At 32.0% G+C, this 20,720-nt stretch overlaps 1 protein-coding gene across 1 annotated transcript in view; it reads right to left on the bottom strand.

Annotated features, from left to right (window-relative positions):
• The window catches only part of wap (DDB1 and CUL4 associated factor wap), an 80,008-nt gene that overhangs the window by 48,298 nt on the left and 10,990 nt on the right, over positions 1-20,720 (bottom strand). Inside the window, exon 3 of the mRNA XM_035374481.2 lies at positions 1,801-2,001. Coding sequence (XP_035230372.1) covers positions 1,801-2,001 — 201 coding nt within the window. The remainder of the gene's footprint in view (positions 1-1,800; positions 2,002-20,720) is intronic.

The following is a 20,720-nucleotide window of genomic DNA, read 5'->3' as shown; positions in this document are numbered from 1 at the left end:
ACATATTTTTTTAATGCTAAAATATTACTAAGACTTACAACTGAATTATATCAATCACTAGTATTATTTGTTTTTCTGGCCTTTGTAACTAACTAGCCTAGAATAGAATATATGTCCTTATTCATTTCCTAAAATAATGATCATATTTTTTTTTTCTTTTTTTCAAAGAACTACATGCACTTGTTGCATGATATATTTCATCTCTTTAAAATTATTTACTTTAGCTTGTACATCAGACGTTTTGTCCAAAACATAAATATACTTTATAAAGACAGAGATTTTTTTTCCCTTTAATATACATTATAAACTTGGGCAAAAATCAATTTTAGATTAGTGTTAGTTTTAAAGAAAACTCTATCAATTTTAAGAGTCAGGCATAAGGTTCTTTTTCTTTATAGAAAAATAAGTCAAATAAAAGAAGGGAAATGAACAGCTTCCATATCTAAATTGAGTAATTAATTAGAAACCTTTCATTTTTTAGCTTTAAATATATTTGAGCATCACAGAGTACAGTTCTTCACATTGATTTTCAGTAATATTATAAAAAAACTTAATCTTATCAATAATGATTACTTGTATTTTTCCGTTATGCGCTTGCCATACATTTTGGCTGTGCTATTGCAATAAAAAGTGTGTGTGTGCATTTCATTATTCTTTACACATACAGTCCTCAAGATATTATTGTTGGTAGTCTGCTTGCATTTGGCTTCTTTTTCACAGTGGCAAAAAAGCATGGCAAGTGCGTAAAGAAAAAGTACTTGATTACCTTTATTTTAAAGAAAATATTATCCCAAATTTAATTGTTTAAAAGTTCTTTGTTTAATAACTAAAAATGAAAAAAAAAGATATGGCTACAAAATATTTATATATATATATATATATTGTAAACAGGTCACACATAAACAGCTTATGTTAGCTAGCTTAACAAATTTAGAGAATATAACTATCACATTGTATGCACAGATATGTCTCACATTAAATTTCCTAAAACTTTTTTTTTTAACTTTTAACCATAAAAATACATCTATGCAAATATGCATAAAGTACATTTTAGGACATTTAAATTGGATTTTAAAACTAATAAAAGGGTAAAACTGTTTAATTACTAATTTCCCACACTACTACAAACAATGATAACCTTATACATAAGTTAAAGAAAATATACAATGCAAAATTTTAAAATTATACAATTACAGACAAACAAAATATAAATCTGGAATTGCAATACTGTAGAATTCCACTTATTTCAATAAACTAAAGTGAAGGAATGTTATGTACTACATTTTTCAGTAAACCATGTGAACAATTTTTGATAGTTGCACACATAAATAACCATGTAACACTGTGCATTTACATAGCTATATTACTTACAAGCGATCTTTTGAGTTGCTTCCTTAGATAAAAACATATTATAATAAGCAAATACTTATCAGCAATTATAGCATGTTATTATCATTATTATGAAACATCAAACCAATATAAATATGAAAAACCAAATAAATATGAGTCATTTCCAGGTCAACAAAAATTCCACAATTTCTTATTTTTGCATACAAAATTTTCAAATTCTTTTTTCATTATAAATGACATCTTTACATCTAAAAAATGTAAATGTGAAAAGATAAGAAGAAAAAATAAAAATAAGTTGCTTTTAGGCTCCAGTAGTTTAACATTACTTTTCTCCTGTGCTCTTTTCTCCAATTTAAGAGGTATTTTACTTATGGGAATTTTAACTTAACAAATTTACCACACATGCATTTCTTAAAATTATGCTAATAATAACAATACAAAATAACTTACATTATTTAATAAACATTCCAATCTTGTTTCAGATTCACCAGCTCTCCATACCCTCAGATAATCACCACTAGTAGCAAGTAGATCAGGATATATTCCTTTACTATCAGGAATCCACATTATTTTTGTTGTTGGATAAGGATGATCAAATGTGCTTTTAGCGGTGAATTCTGAGGTTTCTTCATCTAGTGATACTAACTGCACCTGTTTAAAAAAATAAGATAGATATTATATTTTTAAACTAAACAGTAATGCACTTTATATTTTCTTTTCTTCCATGAAATATCTAATAAAATGCAAACATACTAAAGTTGCACAAATAAAGGCTAAACAAAAACACACAAATGATCATTATTGACAGTATTCATAATTAAATAGTAAGTTTGTCACAAATTAGTTTAACTAAGTTATTTTCTATTTGCATCTTTACTGTTCCTTTTTCCTTAGTCACACAGCTTATTCATTCTAGAAGTTCATGTAAATTTTTATGAGTTCATGCAGATTTTTATATGTGTATAAAAAAGAGGTTAATCAAAACAATAAAAGCCTCTGTGTGCATAATAAACTGAACAAGCACCATGAAGACACACCTGGAGTTGGCGAATGTATAATGGAAATCCTGGCCAACATAGAAAAGTCCACCTGTTGAAATGGTAAGCTGCACTTATTCAGTTCAGTTCAGTGGATTGGCTTAGGCAGCATTTAAAAGATCCCCTTCTTTAACTGCCGTTTTTGAAAATGTGCCCTAAGGCATTTGTAAATACTAAGAAATAAAGGAGATACCCTCCACGCCGAATGGCGAAGCTGGAACTAGTACTCTTGGTACGAATGTTGGAAGATAGAATTTAGAAGAGCATCTGGGCTGAACGGAAAAGCGAGATGAGTCTAGCCGACGAGCTGGGTCGAATGATGGTGAAATCATGCGATTCATTGGGGCCAGTCACGTGGGTGGTCACCCTCCCAAGTACTGACCCCGTTAGAAACAGCTTGAAAAATTTTGAAGTCTGGGTAACATGAAGCTAAGGAATTGGAAATCTTCAATTTCTGCTATTTCTAGGAGATACTGCATGGCTTGAAAGCCTAACATAAATTTTTCAGTCAGGTTTCTGGTGTTCTTTAGTTTTTGAATAATTGTGATGAGTTTTCTCATATGTGATAAGATTCCTACATTTTGGGCAATTATCTGCAAGGTTTGGAAAATATTTTCTTCATTTTCTTTTGCGGGTTTATTCTGAAGTTTCCTAATGTAACTGAGTTTTCTTAAGGTATTGGCATCAGTAGTTTTCAGGTGGCTGAGCTGAGGAAAGTTTTCAGCATTTTTCTCCGGTACTTGGGTTATTGCTTGTTTCTGCATTTTCTGGATGGGGTTTCTTTGAATCTTTTTCATATTAATTTCAGCGATCCTATTCCGGTACTCTATACATCCAGTAAAAGAACTTACATGATTTAGATTGCAAAAGACACATTTAGGGAAATCCTCTTTCTTTAGATTGCATTTATTTGTATTTGTCCAATGATTTAGACTGCATTTGCAGCATCATACCGGATATAGACATCGATGGTGGGTATGCCCATACCCCTGGCATTTATAACACTGGGTAGGGCGCTTTCCTGATCTATACTTTTCAATTCGGACATTAAAGATTAAAATATTGCTTACGTTAAATATAGTATGTCCTTCTGGGGTGTTATCTAGTTCTATAAAATAGAGTGGCAATTTTTCGTAAGTTTCTCCTAAGTTTCTGGTGAACTGTTTTACTTTCCTTACGGGAAATTTTCTTTCCGCAAATTTTTTTAATATTTCATCTGGGATAATTCCGGGTACATTCTTAAGGACAGTTTTACTAGTTCTTTCATGATCAAAAAGATACATATGATAACTTCTTTCTACTTGGTCTAGCTTCAAAGTGATATTTCTGTGGTCTTCTGTATTAGTTGGGAAAATGAAAATGGAGTTTCTTCAAAGTTGAGATTCATATTCTACTATGCATATTTTTCTGAGGATGCTGTCTAACTCTAACCAATTTAGATTATCTTGGGATATATAACTATTGGATGTATTCTGTTTCCGTCAGTGTTTGGAATGATTTGTGTGCGATTTTCAATTGAAATTTCAGAAGATAGGCTACTAAATCTGTTTTGTTGTGAAATTTCTGGTCTAATGGTACCACTATCATTAATTTTAGCAGTTTCTCGGGAAATTGTCCATTCAGAACTACTATCAGTAACTTCAGGTCTCTTGTTAATTTCGGCTATTCCTTTCATTAAATTAGGGAAAATTTTCTTTAGTTTTTCATTTGTTCAATTTTTTCTTTTTCCTTAGCAGCTTCTTTTAATTTACATAATTTTCTTTTATGCCTATCCTTGATATGTTCTTCAATTTCTTCGGCAAGAAATTCCTTAAATATGGGGTCATCTGAATTAATTGGTTTTCTCGGCCCATAATTATTCTGAAAACTTTCTACAGCTTTATTTGTACACAAATTTCTGTTCACGCTTATTCAGCTTTCGGTTAACCTGAACTTCTATCTTATCATTCGTTGAAATATCCATCGGGCTACTCATTGTTGGTCTATCAGAGGTTCTTTCACTACCGACATTTCGAGAGATTGCAACAGAAAGTAAGAAAAACTATACTTACGGAGCACTTCAGGATGCAACCTTCTCATACCAAAGCTCACTTGCTAATGACCTAACAAAAGCAGGAAAAAAAAAAAAAAAAAAAAAGTTGCACTTGAAAGTTTAATTGTATTACGATCCACTGAGGATTTGTGGTTACTTCCAGAATAAACTGCAATGCAAATTCCTCTATATTTAAATTTTATTCTGAAACTAATGTCCAGCCAAGTAGACAGTTGTCTGCAAATTTTTTTATCTTAAGACCTCAAGTAGAGACTTATTAAATCAAATCTGAATTTTATGCAGTGTTTTTGTCTATATGCATTTTGACACTTCAATTCCTTCGTGAAAACTCACAGTATGGGATTTACTGGCACCTAATAGAACTCAGACATAGCTAGCTGTAAGATTACAACCTAGACTTCAAATCTAGTACACATAGGTGTTACAGTCTACTTATAATTACTTGCCATATTTTTAAGGTATATTCCCTACCTTAGTTTTGAAGATTTCATTGCTTCAAGTTAACCCTCTGCTCATCACGCGATCGATTTCCACGGGCAACTCAAAAGTAGCAAAATCTGCTCATCCCGCAATCTTCTTTTATTGAGGAGCACATCCCCTTTTTTTTCACCGTTTAACCCATTGAAATAAATTACACACAGTATTAGATGTTTAGTTTATGTTTTGGCCAACAGATATCGTTAGTTGACCACTAAATTGCAGCATTTGACGGCACGTGGTATTACCGCTCAAACTTCGCTTTTTGCCACTTTTTTCTTACAGGAAATGTGTGTGTGTGATTATGGCAAAGCCTCGAGGGCTATCTGTCTAAGGGAAGGGATGCCTTCGTGAAGGACTTTCTAAGGGAAACTGGCACGTATACACGTTACACATGGGGAAAACCACGAAAACGCTCATGCAGCCAGCCCGTTCACGGGATTCGAACCTCAGACCGAACTACCAGTGTTCAGCGACTTTACCGCTCGGCCGCTGGTGGGCTTTTTTCTTACAGAAATGGCTGCTAGAAAACATTCAGCGATAGACAGAGAGTTCCTGATGACTTATCAGATTCTGGAAGTGATTTTAGTTTTGATAGCGATATAGATTTTTCGGACTGCTCCTCAAATAGCGATGACTCTGATCATGATTCAATAAACTTGAACTATCATACTAAACAGCGTTTCTAAGGTATTTTTTCCTCAGTACTTTAAATTTTATACATTTTACTTTTTTATCTTATGCAATAAATAGAAATTAACTGAAATTTATTTTTAAAAAAATTTTTGGGGTGATAACATCTGAAATTGGTTTTTCTGGTAACTTAGTTTCTGATGATAAAAATCTACAGAAAAAATATTTTGTAAAAAGAAAAAATGCAATTTTGAATTCTCCAATATATATAAATTTAAAATATACCAAATAAAAAATACACAATTTTTGAAGCGATTTCGGTCCATAAATTGAACAGTCAGACGGTTAAGAATGAAAAAGGTACTTATGTATTATCCTTTCAAAATTTATTTATTTAGTGCCCAGTTATGAATAATTGTAACATAAAGACACAATCATAACGACTAGTCCAAAATACGGACTTGTCATGACTTCGGCAATTCCAGATTTGGGATTTTTCCGGATATTAGATTATCAATTTAAATCTGGTAAGATGGCATGCAGAAATTATATAATTTAAAAATATGAAATCATAATTTATGAAATAAAGAACAACTATGATCTAAAGGGTAACAAAATTTACAAAAAAAAAAAAAAAAAAAAAAACTTAATTTTTATTTGTTTACTTTAAACATTTCTTTCAATGTAAGTTGTTTGTTTATGTTGCTATCACAAGATTGGCAACGAAAGCCAAGTTGTTTTGCTAATTGTCTTGCTCCTACTGTGCACTGAATTAAGCCAGAATTGTATTAGCTATTTACTATACCTACGTTTATTTCTTGCACATGCTTAAAACTAACCTGAGTCCTGAATAAATAAACTCCCACATATACTTAAGGCTTTATCTAGTGCCGACACTAGATACCGCTGGTGCAATCTCTATGAGTCGTAAATTCTGCTTCAAAGCGCCTTCCTAAGTTCTAAATTTTCCCTGCCCCTAAACTTTGGATCCCAGGTGCTTTCCCTAAATCATAAAACACTTCTCATCCCTTAATTTTGCTGCTTGGAGTTTTCTCAAATTCCAAAATTTTCGTCTTCCCTAAATTCTGCCACCGTTTCTGGGTTTATGGTGAATAACATTCTTTATTATAATAACACTAATTATTATAATAAAGAATGTTATTCTTTATTATAATAACACTAAATGTAATCGTTTGGCCTATGAGTTTCATTAACAAAATTTATTTTTAGCACATGAAAACTGGCATTAGTAATAACAGTAAAAATTCGGCAAGATCTTTTTTGTTAGACGACTATAGATCCGATTTGATAAACTTCAGAACTGAGAAGAATGTTTCCACACTGACCTGAGTAGGAAGAAGAGCTGTTACTGTTACGACTACTTCCTTTAACTTTTCAGAATAGATTTTTATAAGTTCTATAAGAGGTGTCTTGCAAGAGTAATCATATTTATCTAGTTCTTCAAATGCTGTGTATAAATCTAGTTTGTATTTTTTCATTTTTATATCTAAAGGCTCTTGGTTCTTTATTTTCATTTGCTTTGCCTTTTCAATATTATCCAAATATTTCTCAAAAGCTAATTCATCAGTGGAAGAGGATGATAGAGACTCAATCGCAATATCTGCAGTCTGACTGTCCTGATTTGAATACTCCAGTTGTTCTGAGGGTAATTTCATTTCTTAATTTAATTCTAAATCTTAATTCATCCTATGAACTAACTAATTCTATGAACTAATTAATTAATTAATTTCATTAATTAGTTCATAGATGGCTTTCTTTGCCTTTTTAATTCGTTTGTCGTCCAACAAAATGCAGCATTCTGGATCTACATATGTTGAACACAGCACAATCTTATTGTCTAGCAAACTAGTTTCTCTTTTCTTCATTGAAGAAAGATTCCTTCTGCAATAAACCCTCCATTTCAGAAAGAACAAACATTCCATTCTTCCAATCTTGCCTCTTGTTAATTCTTCAGATTGTAGTCTTTTGGTGGCTATATACGGTATAGAAAGAAGAGTTTCCAATTCTGCAACATCATTCCACTGTCTTTCTGCTAGTGATACATTACGGTTATCTACATCTAACATTCTTGTCCCCTGTTAATTCTTCAGACTGTAGCTTTTTTGTGGCTATATACGGTGTTGAAAGAAGGATATCCAGTTCTGCAAAATCATACCACAGTCTTTCTTATAGTGAAATATTAGGGTTATTTACATCTTCTGAAAAAGTTCTCAATCCTAACAACCACTATATCATCAAATATGTACTTCTCCATTGTGTTGCTCCTTTTCCTGCCCGCTGCCAAAGAATGTCATCAATTTTGTTACGTACTTTTGAGTGGCACCAAAATGTTTGTTATGTGCCTACTAAGTTGACAAATAACACTTAAATTTTTCTAACAACAGCTATATATATTAGTCCCAATAAGCCAAAACATTTACATAGCATTGCATTGTGTTCGGATTAACCCTGAAATAAATTTAAGTATTTGACTGGTGAAAGACATGAGCACACCAAAAAAAATAAACAGTGACTGATCCAGAAAAGTAAGCCTACTTATTAAACTCTTAAACAGTTAATTAATTAATTAAATTTGTATGCAATTTATATTCAAGCAGAACTTAACCTGTCAAGGTGAATATATTGATTATTACAAAATGTATACACTTACTAAATAATCTTACATTTTCTTTAAAACTATATAATATCAAACAATTATTTCTTTTTCATACAGGTAAGCATAAACAAAGAAAACTTTTGGATAGATTAACAATACAATCTCCGGGGAGAAAAAGAAGAAGATTATTAAACAATTTACACTTTCAAAAAAAAAAAAAAAAAAAAAAAAAAGAAAGAAACCTTTCACACAGAATAAGCTGTAAATGAACTGGGTACAGAATCCAATGGAATTAAGGTTATTGCACATAGTAATCAATTGTTTTCCAAAAAAAAAAAAAATAAATAATAATTTAACCAGGTAAAATATTTAGGAATAAAATCAGGCTTTTACATCTTACAAACAATTTAATCCCTAAGCGAAGCAAAAAAGCTCAATTAATGGCACCTTACATAACAATCTTAACGATGGAAGAAATTCACTGCTTTAATTAAATAATTTAATTAAGGATATATTTCCTTAACCAATCTAATTAATTTCCTTAACCAATCTGATTAAGTTACCTATATCAACTAACAAAAATTATTTCATTCGAATTAAGTTAATTTACCTCAACTACAAAATTTATTTCATTCTAATTAAGTTAATTTATCACTACCAACTGAAGTATTTCTTTAATAACCAAATTATTGAAGAGAGGAAAAAAAACTTATCTGAACTGCGGGCTGGCTGGATGGTGAATTGGAAGAGGTGAAATCATCAGATCCAGTGCTCGGAAGAGGAGTCGAAAAGTTCCTTACAATATTCTTTAGGTGAACTCGAAGCCAAAAATTTTCCAACTATTACAGGGAAGTTACAAGTCTTTAAAGTTCTAACATTGAGAAGATTATTTATATAGTTGAGAAATAGCACGTTTGCGGAATCGATGAAATTGCAGCTCCATCACGGAGAGTAGAAGCATAAAATTATACGGAATTCTCATCAGCCTTGCAGGGGCGTCCCAGGAGAGATCAGTTGGATTTCTAGCATTGTGAAGATTAATTATATAGTTGAGAAATAGTACATCTACGGAATTAGATGAAATTGCAGCTCCATCATGGAGAGTAGAAGTATAAAATTATTACGGTACAAATCAGGAAGGCCTTTTCTTTCCCCCCCCCCTTTTTTTTTTTTTTTTGAGTTGAACATTAAACAATTCAAGTAAACACTGAAGATAAAAAAAATCAGACGGAGACATGTACCGATGCTATGCTCAGCATTTCATTTTTCACGGGCAAGAACCCCGTAGATCCAGCGGTCGATACTCCATTTTCCCTTCTTACCCAAATTCCAGCTTACTTCGCGGCCTGCGAGTAGCAGTCTCCCATGTCAAGTCAAAAGTCCAAAAAGTGACCTTGTCCCTCAAAACCGCCCGTTAAAAAGAAACGCGCGGGAATACCAACTTGGCATCACTCACGCCCCACCAAAAGGAAACCAGTTGCAACACTCAGCTTTTCTCTCATGCAAACAAGTTCGCCAAAACAACCACTTTGAAACCCCAACGGATTTTCCAGCTCGCCAACCAGCCACACCTAGCAGAGGGGAGAAACGTGGGAATCTCAATAACCCTGGAAGAGGTCCCAGTAAAAGTGCACTGAAAAGTCGAAAAATCGACCATTCTACCGGAAAAGGGAGATTTCCTCCCCCAGAATAGAAATCACAATGACAACGGTAAAAATCTATTAATTTAAAAGCTCATAACTAAAATGTAATTGAAGTTAGGGAAATAAAAGTTATCTCAAATTAAAGAGCTAATTTTTCTGCAACTATTGATATTAAATACCAAGAGTTTAACTTAATTTTTATCATGAAAAACTGAGTTTATTACATGAAAATTCACCAATATCCATTGTCTGAGTGTACAAGTTTGAAGACTCTGTTCGCGTAAAACCAAAATAACCCAAATTGATTGCAATAATTAATAATAGTCAAATAAATGAATATATCTAAACTTGTTATGTGGCTAAAATTTTGAATATTTACAAATTAAAATTTTAATTTCTGTGATTCGTTTAATTACATTAAATTTGCTATACAACAATTTTGGGATTTCGTGCTGCTTACCTAAATTTACCAGTGAGATTAGTAACTAAATGAATCAGTTTAATCAATAATGGCAAATATCACATCCATCCTGCTCCCTTATATTTATTTGCTAATATGTCAATAAAATAGAAAATAACTATTTATTAATGTATATAGTCTATAAATAAAAATATCTCAGTTTGTCATTAATTTTTTTTTTCCAGTTCACTTTAATTTCATTTCAAATTCAAACTGTTCAACAAAAACTGGAGTTGGAGTTGAAAAGTTTTTTAGTGACTCCAACTCCTTTTACCCCAAAATCTACCCGACTCCTATTCCGACTCCACAGCCCTGTTGGTAATACAAGTGTAAATACAAGATTTATTTCAATTCATACAAATAGCTTACTCGGACATTATGTAACACCGCAGTGCTTTACTTCGCTAGTGCATTCTTTTTAGAATTGATGAATTTAACCATTGACTTTGCCTTTTCTATATTTTCACCTTCGGGTGAGCAGTGTGATTGCATCTTAATTGACTTAATTACCATGAATGGCCTTAGGGCATAAAATTGAACTATCTGGTAAAAATTCTCTGCAATTCTATGCCAGTACTGAAAGAAACAATCAATCTAATAAGAAATGGCTGCGATTTGCTTTGAAAATAAGGCGTAAAAAGGTTACCAGCAAGAATATTCCATTTGGCATCAGTTGTACCATTATTGGCGACTTTATCACCTGTGCTGGCAAAACGGAAAGTACCAAATTATTTTAATTAACCAATCAAATCAAGGCAAATTGAAAAATGACATAAAAAATTTCAGATTTTTAAATTAAATAACCCAGTCAATTTTTTGTCAAATGGGAGTCAAACTTCTAGTTTTACTTTTTCATATCGAGTATAAAATTTTCCCGAACTGGGAGATCGCATTAACAGTTAGATTTCCTTATTTGTTAAAAATTAATTTATAAAAAATTTGACATTGCCAAAAATTGAATAGTTTCATCATTTAAAACACTTCTGTAATTGGAAGTATATGATTACGACCAATGACTGCAAAAATAAAAACCAGGCAAGGAATTTTAAGCTGTGTAAGGGAGTGGACATACATATAGATCCAAATACCAAAAAAAAAAAAAAAAAAAAAAAAAAAAAAAAAATATTGTAGAGTAATTGAAATTCTGTTAATTCATTTGTCTAGGTAACATATTTAATTGATTAAATTTTCAGATCACATTTCAAATGTGAAATGCTGTTACATTAATAGACGGTGTAGCATCCAGAATTCTGAATGCAAGCCTGCAAACAAGCATGCATTGTATCATTACAGGTGCCAAATGTTATTTTGTGGTATGGAGTTCCATGCTTGTTGTACTTGTTCTGTCAATATTGGGACAGTCAGTGCTAGCTGTGGACGATGCTGGAGTTGTCATCCAATGATATCCCATACGTGCTAAATTGGAGACAGATCTGGTGATCTCGCAGGCCAAGGTAACATGTCGACACTTTGTAGAGCATGATGCATCATAACAGTGGTATGAGGGCGAGTGTTATCCTGTTGGAAAACTCCCCCTTGAATGCTGCTAGTGAATGGCAGCACTATAGGTTGAATTGCCAGACTGATATACAATTTTGCATACAGGGTGTGTGGAATAACCACAAGAGTGCTCCTGCTGTCATACGAAATTGCTTCCCAGACCCTAACTCCAGGTGGAGTTCCAGTGCATCTCAACCGCAGACAGGTTGGTTGTAGGCTCTTACCTGGCCTCCTTCTAACCAACACATAGCCATCACCGGCACCAAAATAGAAATGGCTTTCATTAGAAAACACAACACATCTCCACTCCATCTTTCAATCAGCTCTAGCTTGACACCACTGGTATTGCAAACGACAGCGGTTTGGAGTTGAGGAATGCATGCAGATTGCATCTGGATTGCAGCTATCCTTCAAGTGACTGATTGGCAGCAGTTCGTTGTGTCACTGTGGTTCTAACTGCAGCTTGAATTTCTGCTGAAGACAGAGTACGATGTGCCACAGCCATATGCTGAACACAGCAATTTTCCCTCTCAACAGAGCCACATGGTAGTCCAGAATCTGGTCTTCTTGAGCCACACTTGACTATTGCTGCCAACAATCATGCACAGTGGATACATTCCTTGCAAATCTTTCTGCAATATTGCGAAACGAAAATTCACCATTATGTAGCCCTAATACATGACCTTGTTCAACCTAAGTTATTGATAATGGCTTCCTGTTCTTAAAGACATTCTTGACCAACATCAACTCACTATGTTAAATCGCAATGATAAATAATTCTCAAGTTTGCAGTGTGTATTTAAAGCACGCCTAATTTTCATGTTCAAAGTGGCACTACTAGCACCACACTTATTTGCATAACAAGACAAGTTGAATAGAACTCATCTCTCAGATACATAAACACTAGCAAATGTAATTTATCTAGCACAACTCCCTCTTGGTGTTAGGATTTTGTTTTCCACAGAGCATATATATATATAATTTAAATTTACACAAATTTAAATTTAATTTTTAACAAATACGTATAAAAGTAAAAAAGCAAATTTAAATCCTAAAAAAGGAAAAAAGCCAAAATAATTTTTTAAAAAATGTGCAAATATATACTCAAACTAATCTACAATATCATTTAAATTCAGAAGCATAAGCAAATCAAGTGCAAAATCAATCCATGAAAATAAATTTACTAATTTAATAAATAAAAATTAAATTAAACATTTTTTTAAAAAAATGCATATGTGAATGACCGTTGAGTAGGCAGAAGACAGACTTATCAAGGGGAAGTTGCCTCCAAACCTAACTCTCCAATCATTCAATTCGTGTTTCATCATTCATGCAGGCATGGGTAAAAGTCAAAACCAAAAGTAATTCCAATAAAGTGGTTCCCTTAGAAATTAACATTTAAGAATTAAAGTTCAAAAAGGAAATTACTAATGAAGTCTTTTGAGAAACAAGTAAGTAAAGTCAAGAATAAAACTTTTTTTAAAAAAATTTATTTTTTATAGAAAAAAATAAAAAAATCTAGAAACCAATGTATTTTAGAAACTCTTGTCTACAGAAACCTCCCCTACACGAATATGCATATAAATAAAAAGAAACTAAAAAAGAACTAGACATAATCCATATAAACCAATAAGAAACAAAAAGAACTAATTCACAATTTAAAAAAAACAAATATATATTTAAAAATATAATTTCATATTTAGAAAATACTTAGATACTACATAAAAAAATTTTAAAAAATACTTAAAGCAAGTAAATAGTAAGTTTTAAGGAAGCATTTCCACAAAGAACCCGGTAAATGTAAACATCACCAACTTTGGCGATAAAAGTTCAAACCTGGTAACCCAGCGCATATATCCTATTCGCTTGTTCGAAGTTTGCAACCATTCCTCTTGGGTTCATTTTGTTGAATTATCACTGTCGTTGTTCGCATTTGCAGATTTATATTAATCTTCTCTTATTTATTATTATTTTTTCTGAATTTTTTAACAACGAATATGTAGAAATATTTTCGTAGATAGATGCCGGTTCTTGGTTCGGGATGAAAGGAAGAAAATATGGCGGGAGGGGTGAATGCTAATTTGTAACACGGCTGTTCACGTTGTGTTCTTAATTATTAACAGCTCTAAGAACCAGTAATTTAAATAACTAAGTAATGCTTTTATTTTTATTATTGGTTATTGTCATCTAAAATTATGAGAATAAATCAATTTTCTGGCGTAAAATTTTAACAAGATAATATATTGTTAATGCTTTTCTAACAATAACCTTTCAAAGGATGGCAAGTGTGACATAAATAGATGATTAAGTTGAAATAAAAAAAGAGTATTGATTATCTAAGATGACAGAATAGTTTGATGCATCACCATGGTCATCAAAATTAGCAAACCACTGCTGGTGCAAGGAATATATTGTTTTCTGTGTTAACTGGAATTTAAGACAAATTTTTTTTTGTTTATCACATTTAACAGGTTAATTTCAGTACATTAATACTAATTTATATTTTTCAAATGAATTTTTATTTCCGTTATAAATGCTTATATATTGTCTTATACTTAATATATTCTTTTCTGTGCTAACTTGAATTTAATACAATTTCCATATATCACGCTTAACAAGTTAGTTTTACATCTACATGCTTATTATCTATGAATTTTTACTACCATATGCTTAATATATTGTTTTGTCTGCTAACTCGAATTTACATGCACTAAAAATCATGTTTACAAAATATCACGTTTGCGGCTCGGCTCATCACGAGCTTGGCAAGCAAAAATGCAACGGCGCCAACAGGTTCTTTCCCGAAGCGCCAACGGGTTCTCTGCGGATGAAAACCCAGTTTTAATTCTAACTTACCTACTATATGAGTGTTGGGGTCTGCAAAAGTGTTGTAAAAGAGAAGTAAGTGTGTTCTTCAAATTATATAGATGGCGCTTATGTAGGTAAAGTTGAGTGTCAAGCTGCTATCTTCGTTATAGCAAAAAAAAAAAAAAATTTATAGTAAAAAAAATTTTTTTTGTAAACATTAATATTACAAATTAAATTAAATAAAAAATCCTAAAGGAAGTATTTATCAATTTTTTAGGGAGTTAAAAACCGAGCCAATCAAGAAATGTAAGCTGCTTGAAGGAAAATAAAGTGGTATTGTGAATAAAATGTAAACTGTTTGTAATGTGAAATGTGTGTTCTGTTGAAAAAGTGAGTAAAAAAAAAAAAAAAAAAAAAAAACGTTAAGTGAAAAATTTTTTTTGTGTGAAAATTGCAAAAAATTAAAGTAATTAAGAAAACTGAAATGTTTTAATATTAAAGTTTTAAAGTAAAATTTCCCAAAATTTGGTGCTACTTTGGTAGACGGTTGCACGGATTTTTGGCGATTTACGTTGGCGCGATTTTTACAAACGTCAGCCATCTTGAAAAACGCTGTTTTTACGCATAGTAAAGTATTCAAAACTTTAAAAAAAAATAAATATCGTTAAAAGTAATGGATTAATTTTTTGTTGAAAATTTTTGGCGATTTATGTTGGCGCGATTTTTACAAACGTCAGCCATCTTGAAAAACTCTGTTTCTACGCATAGTAAAGTATTCAAAACTTTAAAAAAAATAAATAACGTTAAAAGTAATGAATTAATTTTTTGTTGAAAATGTCGCTTTTTAAGATGGCAGCAAGGGTAAATAAATACATTTACTAGGAGTATAAAATAGTAAAGTTACTATTACTTTCATATAGCAAAGAGAATAAAAACACCGCTATAAAAACATTGTGCCAACGTTTAATTAGATTAAAATATTACTGAAATTGAATATCGAATTAAAAACCATCATACCAACATTTAAAAGAATTAGAATATTATTAAATTCAAATACTTTAAAATAAGTTATATAGAATATAATTAACATTAAAACATATGGACAATAATTATCTCAGCAATTTTTGAAAATAGTGTATTAATTTTTTCAACAAAAATTGAAGTATACAATTATAAAATAAAGGAAAAATATGAACACTGCTCAAAAAAAAAAAGAAAAGGGACAGTCCTATATCTCCCGATCTACTGGGATGATTGACAAAATTCAAATTGCGTTCTTCATGTGTCAAAAGCGCGACTTAGGATATATATTAGATTTATATATAGCACTATTCTAACATAAGTATTTTGACACAAAATCGTACTTTTTCTGAAATAACATACCAATTTTTTTACATATTTCGATTTTACGACTCAAATTACGCCTAAATATGAAATTTTGTAAAATTTGGAGCGAAATTTACGGAGAAATTCACAAATTTCACACTTTGTAACCCAGAATACGATGCGTTTGAAAACTGCATATATTAAAAGAGCAAATACAGTAAAGCTAACAAGCCTTTCAATGTTCCGTTCAGAAAAGATATATATAAATTAAGAGAGATGTATAACTGACATTTTAACTTAGGATGACTTGCATACACTGCTTCATACAGTTTTATCATTGTGCCCAATGCTTTACACAATGCTTGACGTAACTTAATAATCCAATTCAATCCATTTCATCAATATTTGGTCAGAGCCTTTATCAGTCTTTAGAGGCTAAACATTTTGAAGGTATGAGATGAAAGGAAAGACTGGTTTCATCAAGAGGTTTTGGTTTATTTAATTATGACAAAGCACACTAGGACTATCTGCCTAAGGGGAGGGATGCCTTCGTGGAGGACTTTCTAAGGAAAACTGGCTCGCATACACGTTACACATGGGGAAAACCACGAAAACGCCCATGCAGCCAGCCCGTTCTCGGGATTTGAACCTTGGACTGAACTACCAGTGTTCAGCGACTTCACCTCTCGGCCGCTTTTTCATCAGGAGGCTAAAAAAACGCCTTTAGGTGACATCCACATATAATACTGGATAAACGCCTGAATCTTCAAATAATTCGACTGAGAAAATCATGGGATTCTCCATTTATGGTACGATATGATGTTCTATAACATAATTTAAATTTATACAACCATATAGTCTAAAACCAATCGCTCTTCTCTTTAATCTGCAATGATATCATTTTTGTCTTTTCTGATAACACACGCTCAATTGATGGTATTTGCTGGTGTACACGTCCAAGTCTTTTCTCTTTGAACGCCTAAATTCTTTGAAGTAACCTGAAAGTATATTCAAAAGCGTCGAACTTTTTGAAACATCTTGGTATGTCTGAGAGCCAAATTTTCCCTGCAAATTTTTATTTGCTTTTCTCCCTTATTTTCTTCTTTCCTTCTACGGTTATTTTAAGTGCTCACACAAGAAAATTCAGATTTTTTCGATTGCTAGATTTCCATAAATTTTGCATTCTTGTCAATTTTTTAAAATATCAATTGCGTCAACTGTGTTTCAGCTGAAGACAGCTTTTCACTTTCTAGACATTTTAACTATAAACAAAAACTATAGAGCAAAGTCCAAAGGATAAATATTTTAATTAAAAGATTTTTTGCTAAATGACAAAAACAAAACAGTCCAGCAGTGTTTATTCTTCACCACCGAGTAACCCGATTCTTATATCAGTTGAAACAATCTAAATCATATTAAAGATCATGTTTTTTTATACGATCTATAATGCGAGAGAAAAATTAGCTTCTTAAAAAATTCTTTCTAAGAGGATTAATATAAAAGATTATATTTATATATATATATTTTTAAAGCTGGGACTTGAACCAAACTGTCAAACTTTTAAAGTTTAATTTACATGGTTCCAATTTCAAATGGTCATAAAAGGAGAACTACCGGACCAAATGTTATCAAAACTTGGGAATCGTGTAAAGGAGGTTATGGGAATTTATTTTCCGTGGAAAAAAAAGAGTTCAAAAACTCACCACCAGGAGAAAATCGGCGCTGTATACAATATTGTTAAATGAAATAAGACACGAAGACATCTGTTTATAATGCGTTTAATATTTTCCGAAACGTGTTACAAAGCATGTTCAATGTAGCGTTCAGCATTTTCCGAAAGTAAGTTAAATCCTGTTACTGCATTCTCAACAGCAGCTCTCAGCATATCGGGAGGAATGTTATGGACATGTCAGTGTAACACATTTTTCATTTCTGCCAAATTGTTTAGATTATCACCATAAACAGTGCTTTTGAGATAACCCCATACCCAAAAGTCACAGAGGTTGAGGTCTGGTGGGAAGAGGGGAAGTGTTGGCCTATAAGACGTTCATTCGTGAAATGTTGCCTAAGTAACTATGCGACACTCTTGAGGTGGTGCGCAGCCCTGCATAAAAATCGTAGTATCTAAAATTCCACGTTACTGCAGTTCATGTATCACGAAACATTTTAATATTGACTCTAAGTGAGCTGCAATCGCAGTGGTCCAGCTGTCGACTGCTCTTCAGAAAAAAATGGTTCTGTTATAAAACTAGCTGTTATTCAACAGTAAACGGTGTGAAATGACTGTTATGCAATCGAATGCAGTAGGAGAATGCAATGGAACTAGATAGATAACATGAGAGATTTCTTTGGCCCAAATCGATTAAAAGCGTTTTGAATCAGTATCGTCATGTTTTAGTGCCGAATTCAGGCTTCAAAAATTACAAATTAGCGATCTGTAAGAAACCGATTTCCAGATTGTACGCACTTGTGAGAGTGATTTGCGATCTCACATTTTCTAATCGCTAATTCGTGGTTTTCACGGACGAATTTCTCACTTACACGGATGCCGCACTCGACTTTTATCGAATTTAACGCCTTTAAATGGTAATTTGCTTACTTCAGAGTTTCTTACGGGTATACAACATATTTAACCCGTGTAACAAAAGGTTAAGTTAGATTCCGACGCATATTTCGTTTAACAATATTGCATACAGTGCCATTTCCCCCTAGTGGTGAGGTTTCCAACTTTCTTTTTTTCGCGGAAAATAAATTCCCATGACATCCTTTACACGGTTACAAAGTTTGATAACATTTTATCCATAGTTTACCTTTTATGACCGTTTCAAAGTGAAACTTTAATTATAACCACCCTGTATATTATTAAATTTTATTTGAAGCTATGCGTTATATGTATACCATGCGTAAGATTTTCGCTTTTATGGAAAAAATAAAGAATCGAAGCAAATATACTTAGGATATTAGACCAAAACTGAAAAAATTTCCCCTCCCTCCGAAAATAAAATATTGAAACTTCGACCATGAATTTATTGAATTATCGAAATATTCAATTTGACTTATCTTCTAAGTCCCAGTTCCGACAACAATTCCATCAAAAATTCCGAATTACTGAAGCTGAAGTAAAAGGTTTAGTATATATTCACTGTGTGTTAATAAAGTAATAAGAGAGTAACAAAAGATAGATTATAGAATTTACGCTGATGTAACTATTTGTCTGAATGCACAACATGTAATGGAAGAGAAGGCTTGTAGAGATCTGTTTTTGACATGCCTCTAAAACTAGATGTCATACTCCTTTTGTCTCTTCAATGTCACTTTCCTTTGAGAGGCCTTTAGTTTTGGGGAGGAAAAAATCATAAGACAAATTGGAAGAACATGCAGGACAATTGAGTACACATACTTATTTTCAGAGCACAAGCGGTTCTCCGATTGGTTATTGAATAATGAAAAGATGCATTGCCATGCATTACAAAACATTTGGAATATGTTTTCTGACAGAAAATGCATTACAAAACATTTGGAATATGTTTTCTGACAGAAAACGTAAGATTAAAAGTCATCTGCTTAATTCACAGCCATTTACAAGTCAACTACTCGGGCAATTGCAGAATCGTTTTGATCCTAAGCTTGTAAGGCCCACCAGCGGCCGAGCGGTAAAGACGCTGAATACTGGTAGTTCAGTCCGAGGTTCGAATCCCGCGAACCAGCTGGCTGCATGGGCGTTTTCGTGGTTTTCCCCATGTGTAAACGTGTATACGAGCCAGTTTACCTTAGAAAGTCCTCCACGAAGGCATCCCTCCCTTTAGGCAGATAACCCTCGTGTGCTTTGCCATAATTAAATAATCCAATCCAATCCTTAATTAAATATAATTGATTTGTAACTTCTACTAGAACTGATGGTAAGAATTGAAGTGCAAATAAATAATATCGTGTGCAATCTTGATTAATATAAAATTAAAAGTATTTCCATTCGGACAGAAAGTTTTTTGAAATATTTCCAATTATTTTATAAGAAGGATTTATTAATAACCTTAATAATTACTTATTATATTACTGATGATTAGGATTCAGTTCTTGACAATTACATTCTAAATTAGAATTTTAAAGATATAATGAAAATACGCTACACACAAAATACATTTTAGGATAAAAATGAGTTGATTTTTTATGTTTTAAAACTTCTTAAATTCATTTAATAAACATCGTATCCTCGTTGTGAATTGAATTCAGAATGTTGGGTGCGTTTATATAATTATTCTTACTTGTCCACAGAATCTGCTGACTTATCCAGCGATTAAGTAGTTGCACATAATTTCTACATAACCATTGAACTTCCATTAATTCAGTCTCTAGAGGGCTGTATGTTTATATCATAATTTGACTTTTATAAAAAGGATTATTCTAAATATTATGTTTCTATAAAAATATACTGTGCTTTAAAAATGTGGATGATGGTATCAGCCGCTCTTTCAGCCACTTCAAAAGCAACAGTTTGTTTAGAAATAAATTATGCAGTTAATGTCGTAAAATTCAATAAATATCAAACAAAAATTCTCAATTTTAGACAATACGATTTAAACGAAGTAAAGTAGCAGACGATAAAACGCTGAAGGTAAAAATTTACTCTTAGAAAAACGTACTCTTATTTTTTTAAAACAAGGAAGATAGAGAGAAATTTTTAAAAAATAGTTAAAAATTTGAATAATATCATCTATAATTAAAAAAAAATAGCTTTTCATATAGTATTAATAAATATTTATTACGTATTGAGGGAAAAAATGTCATATAATTAATTCTTCGTAAAATTTTACTTGAA

This window comes from Stegodyphus dumicola, chromosome 7 (genome assembly GCF_044657685.1).
Source record: "Stegodyphus dumicola isolate Sdum_Otavi_A_Nest chromosome 7, ASM4465768v1".
Classification (NCBI taxonomy): domain Eukaryota; kingdom Metazoa; phylum Arthropoda; class Arachnida; order Araneae; family Eresidae; genus Stegodyphus; species Stegodyphus dumicola.
The sequence above is the reverse complement of the archived record's forward strand: the minus strand, read 5'-3'. Positions and strand labels throughout refer to the sequence as shown.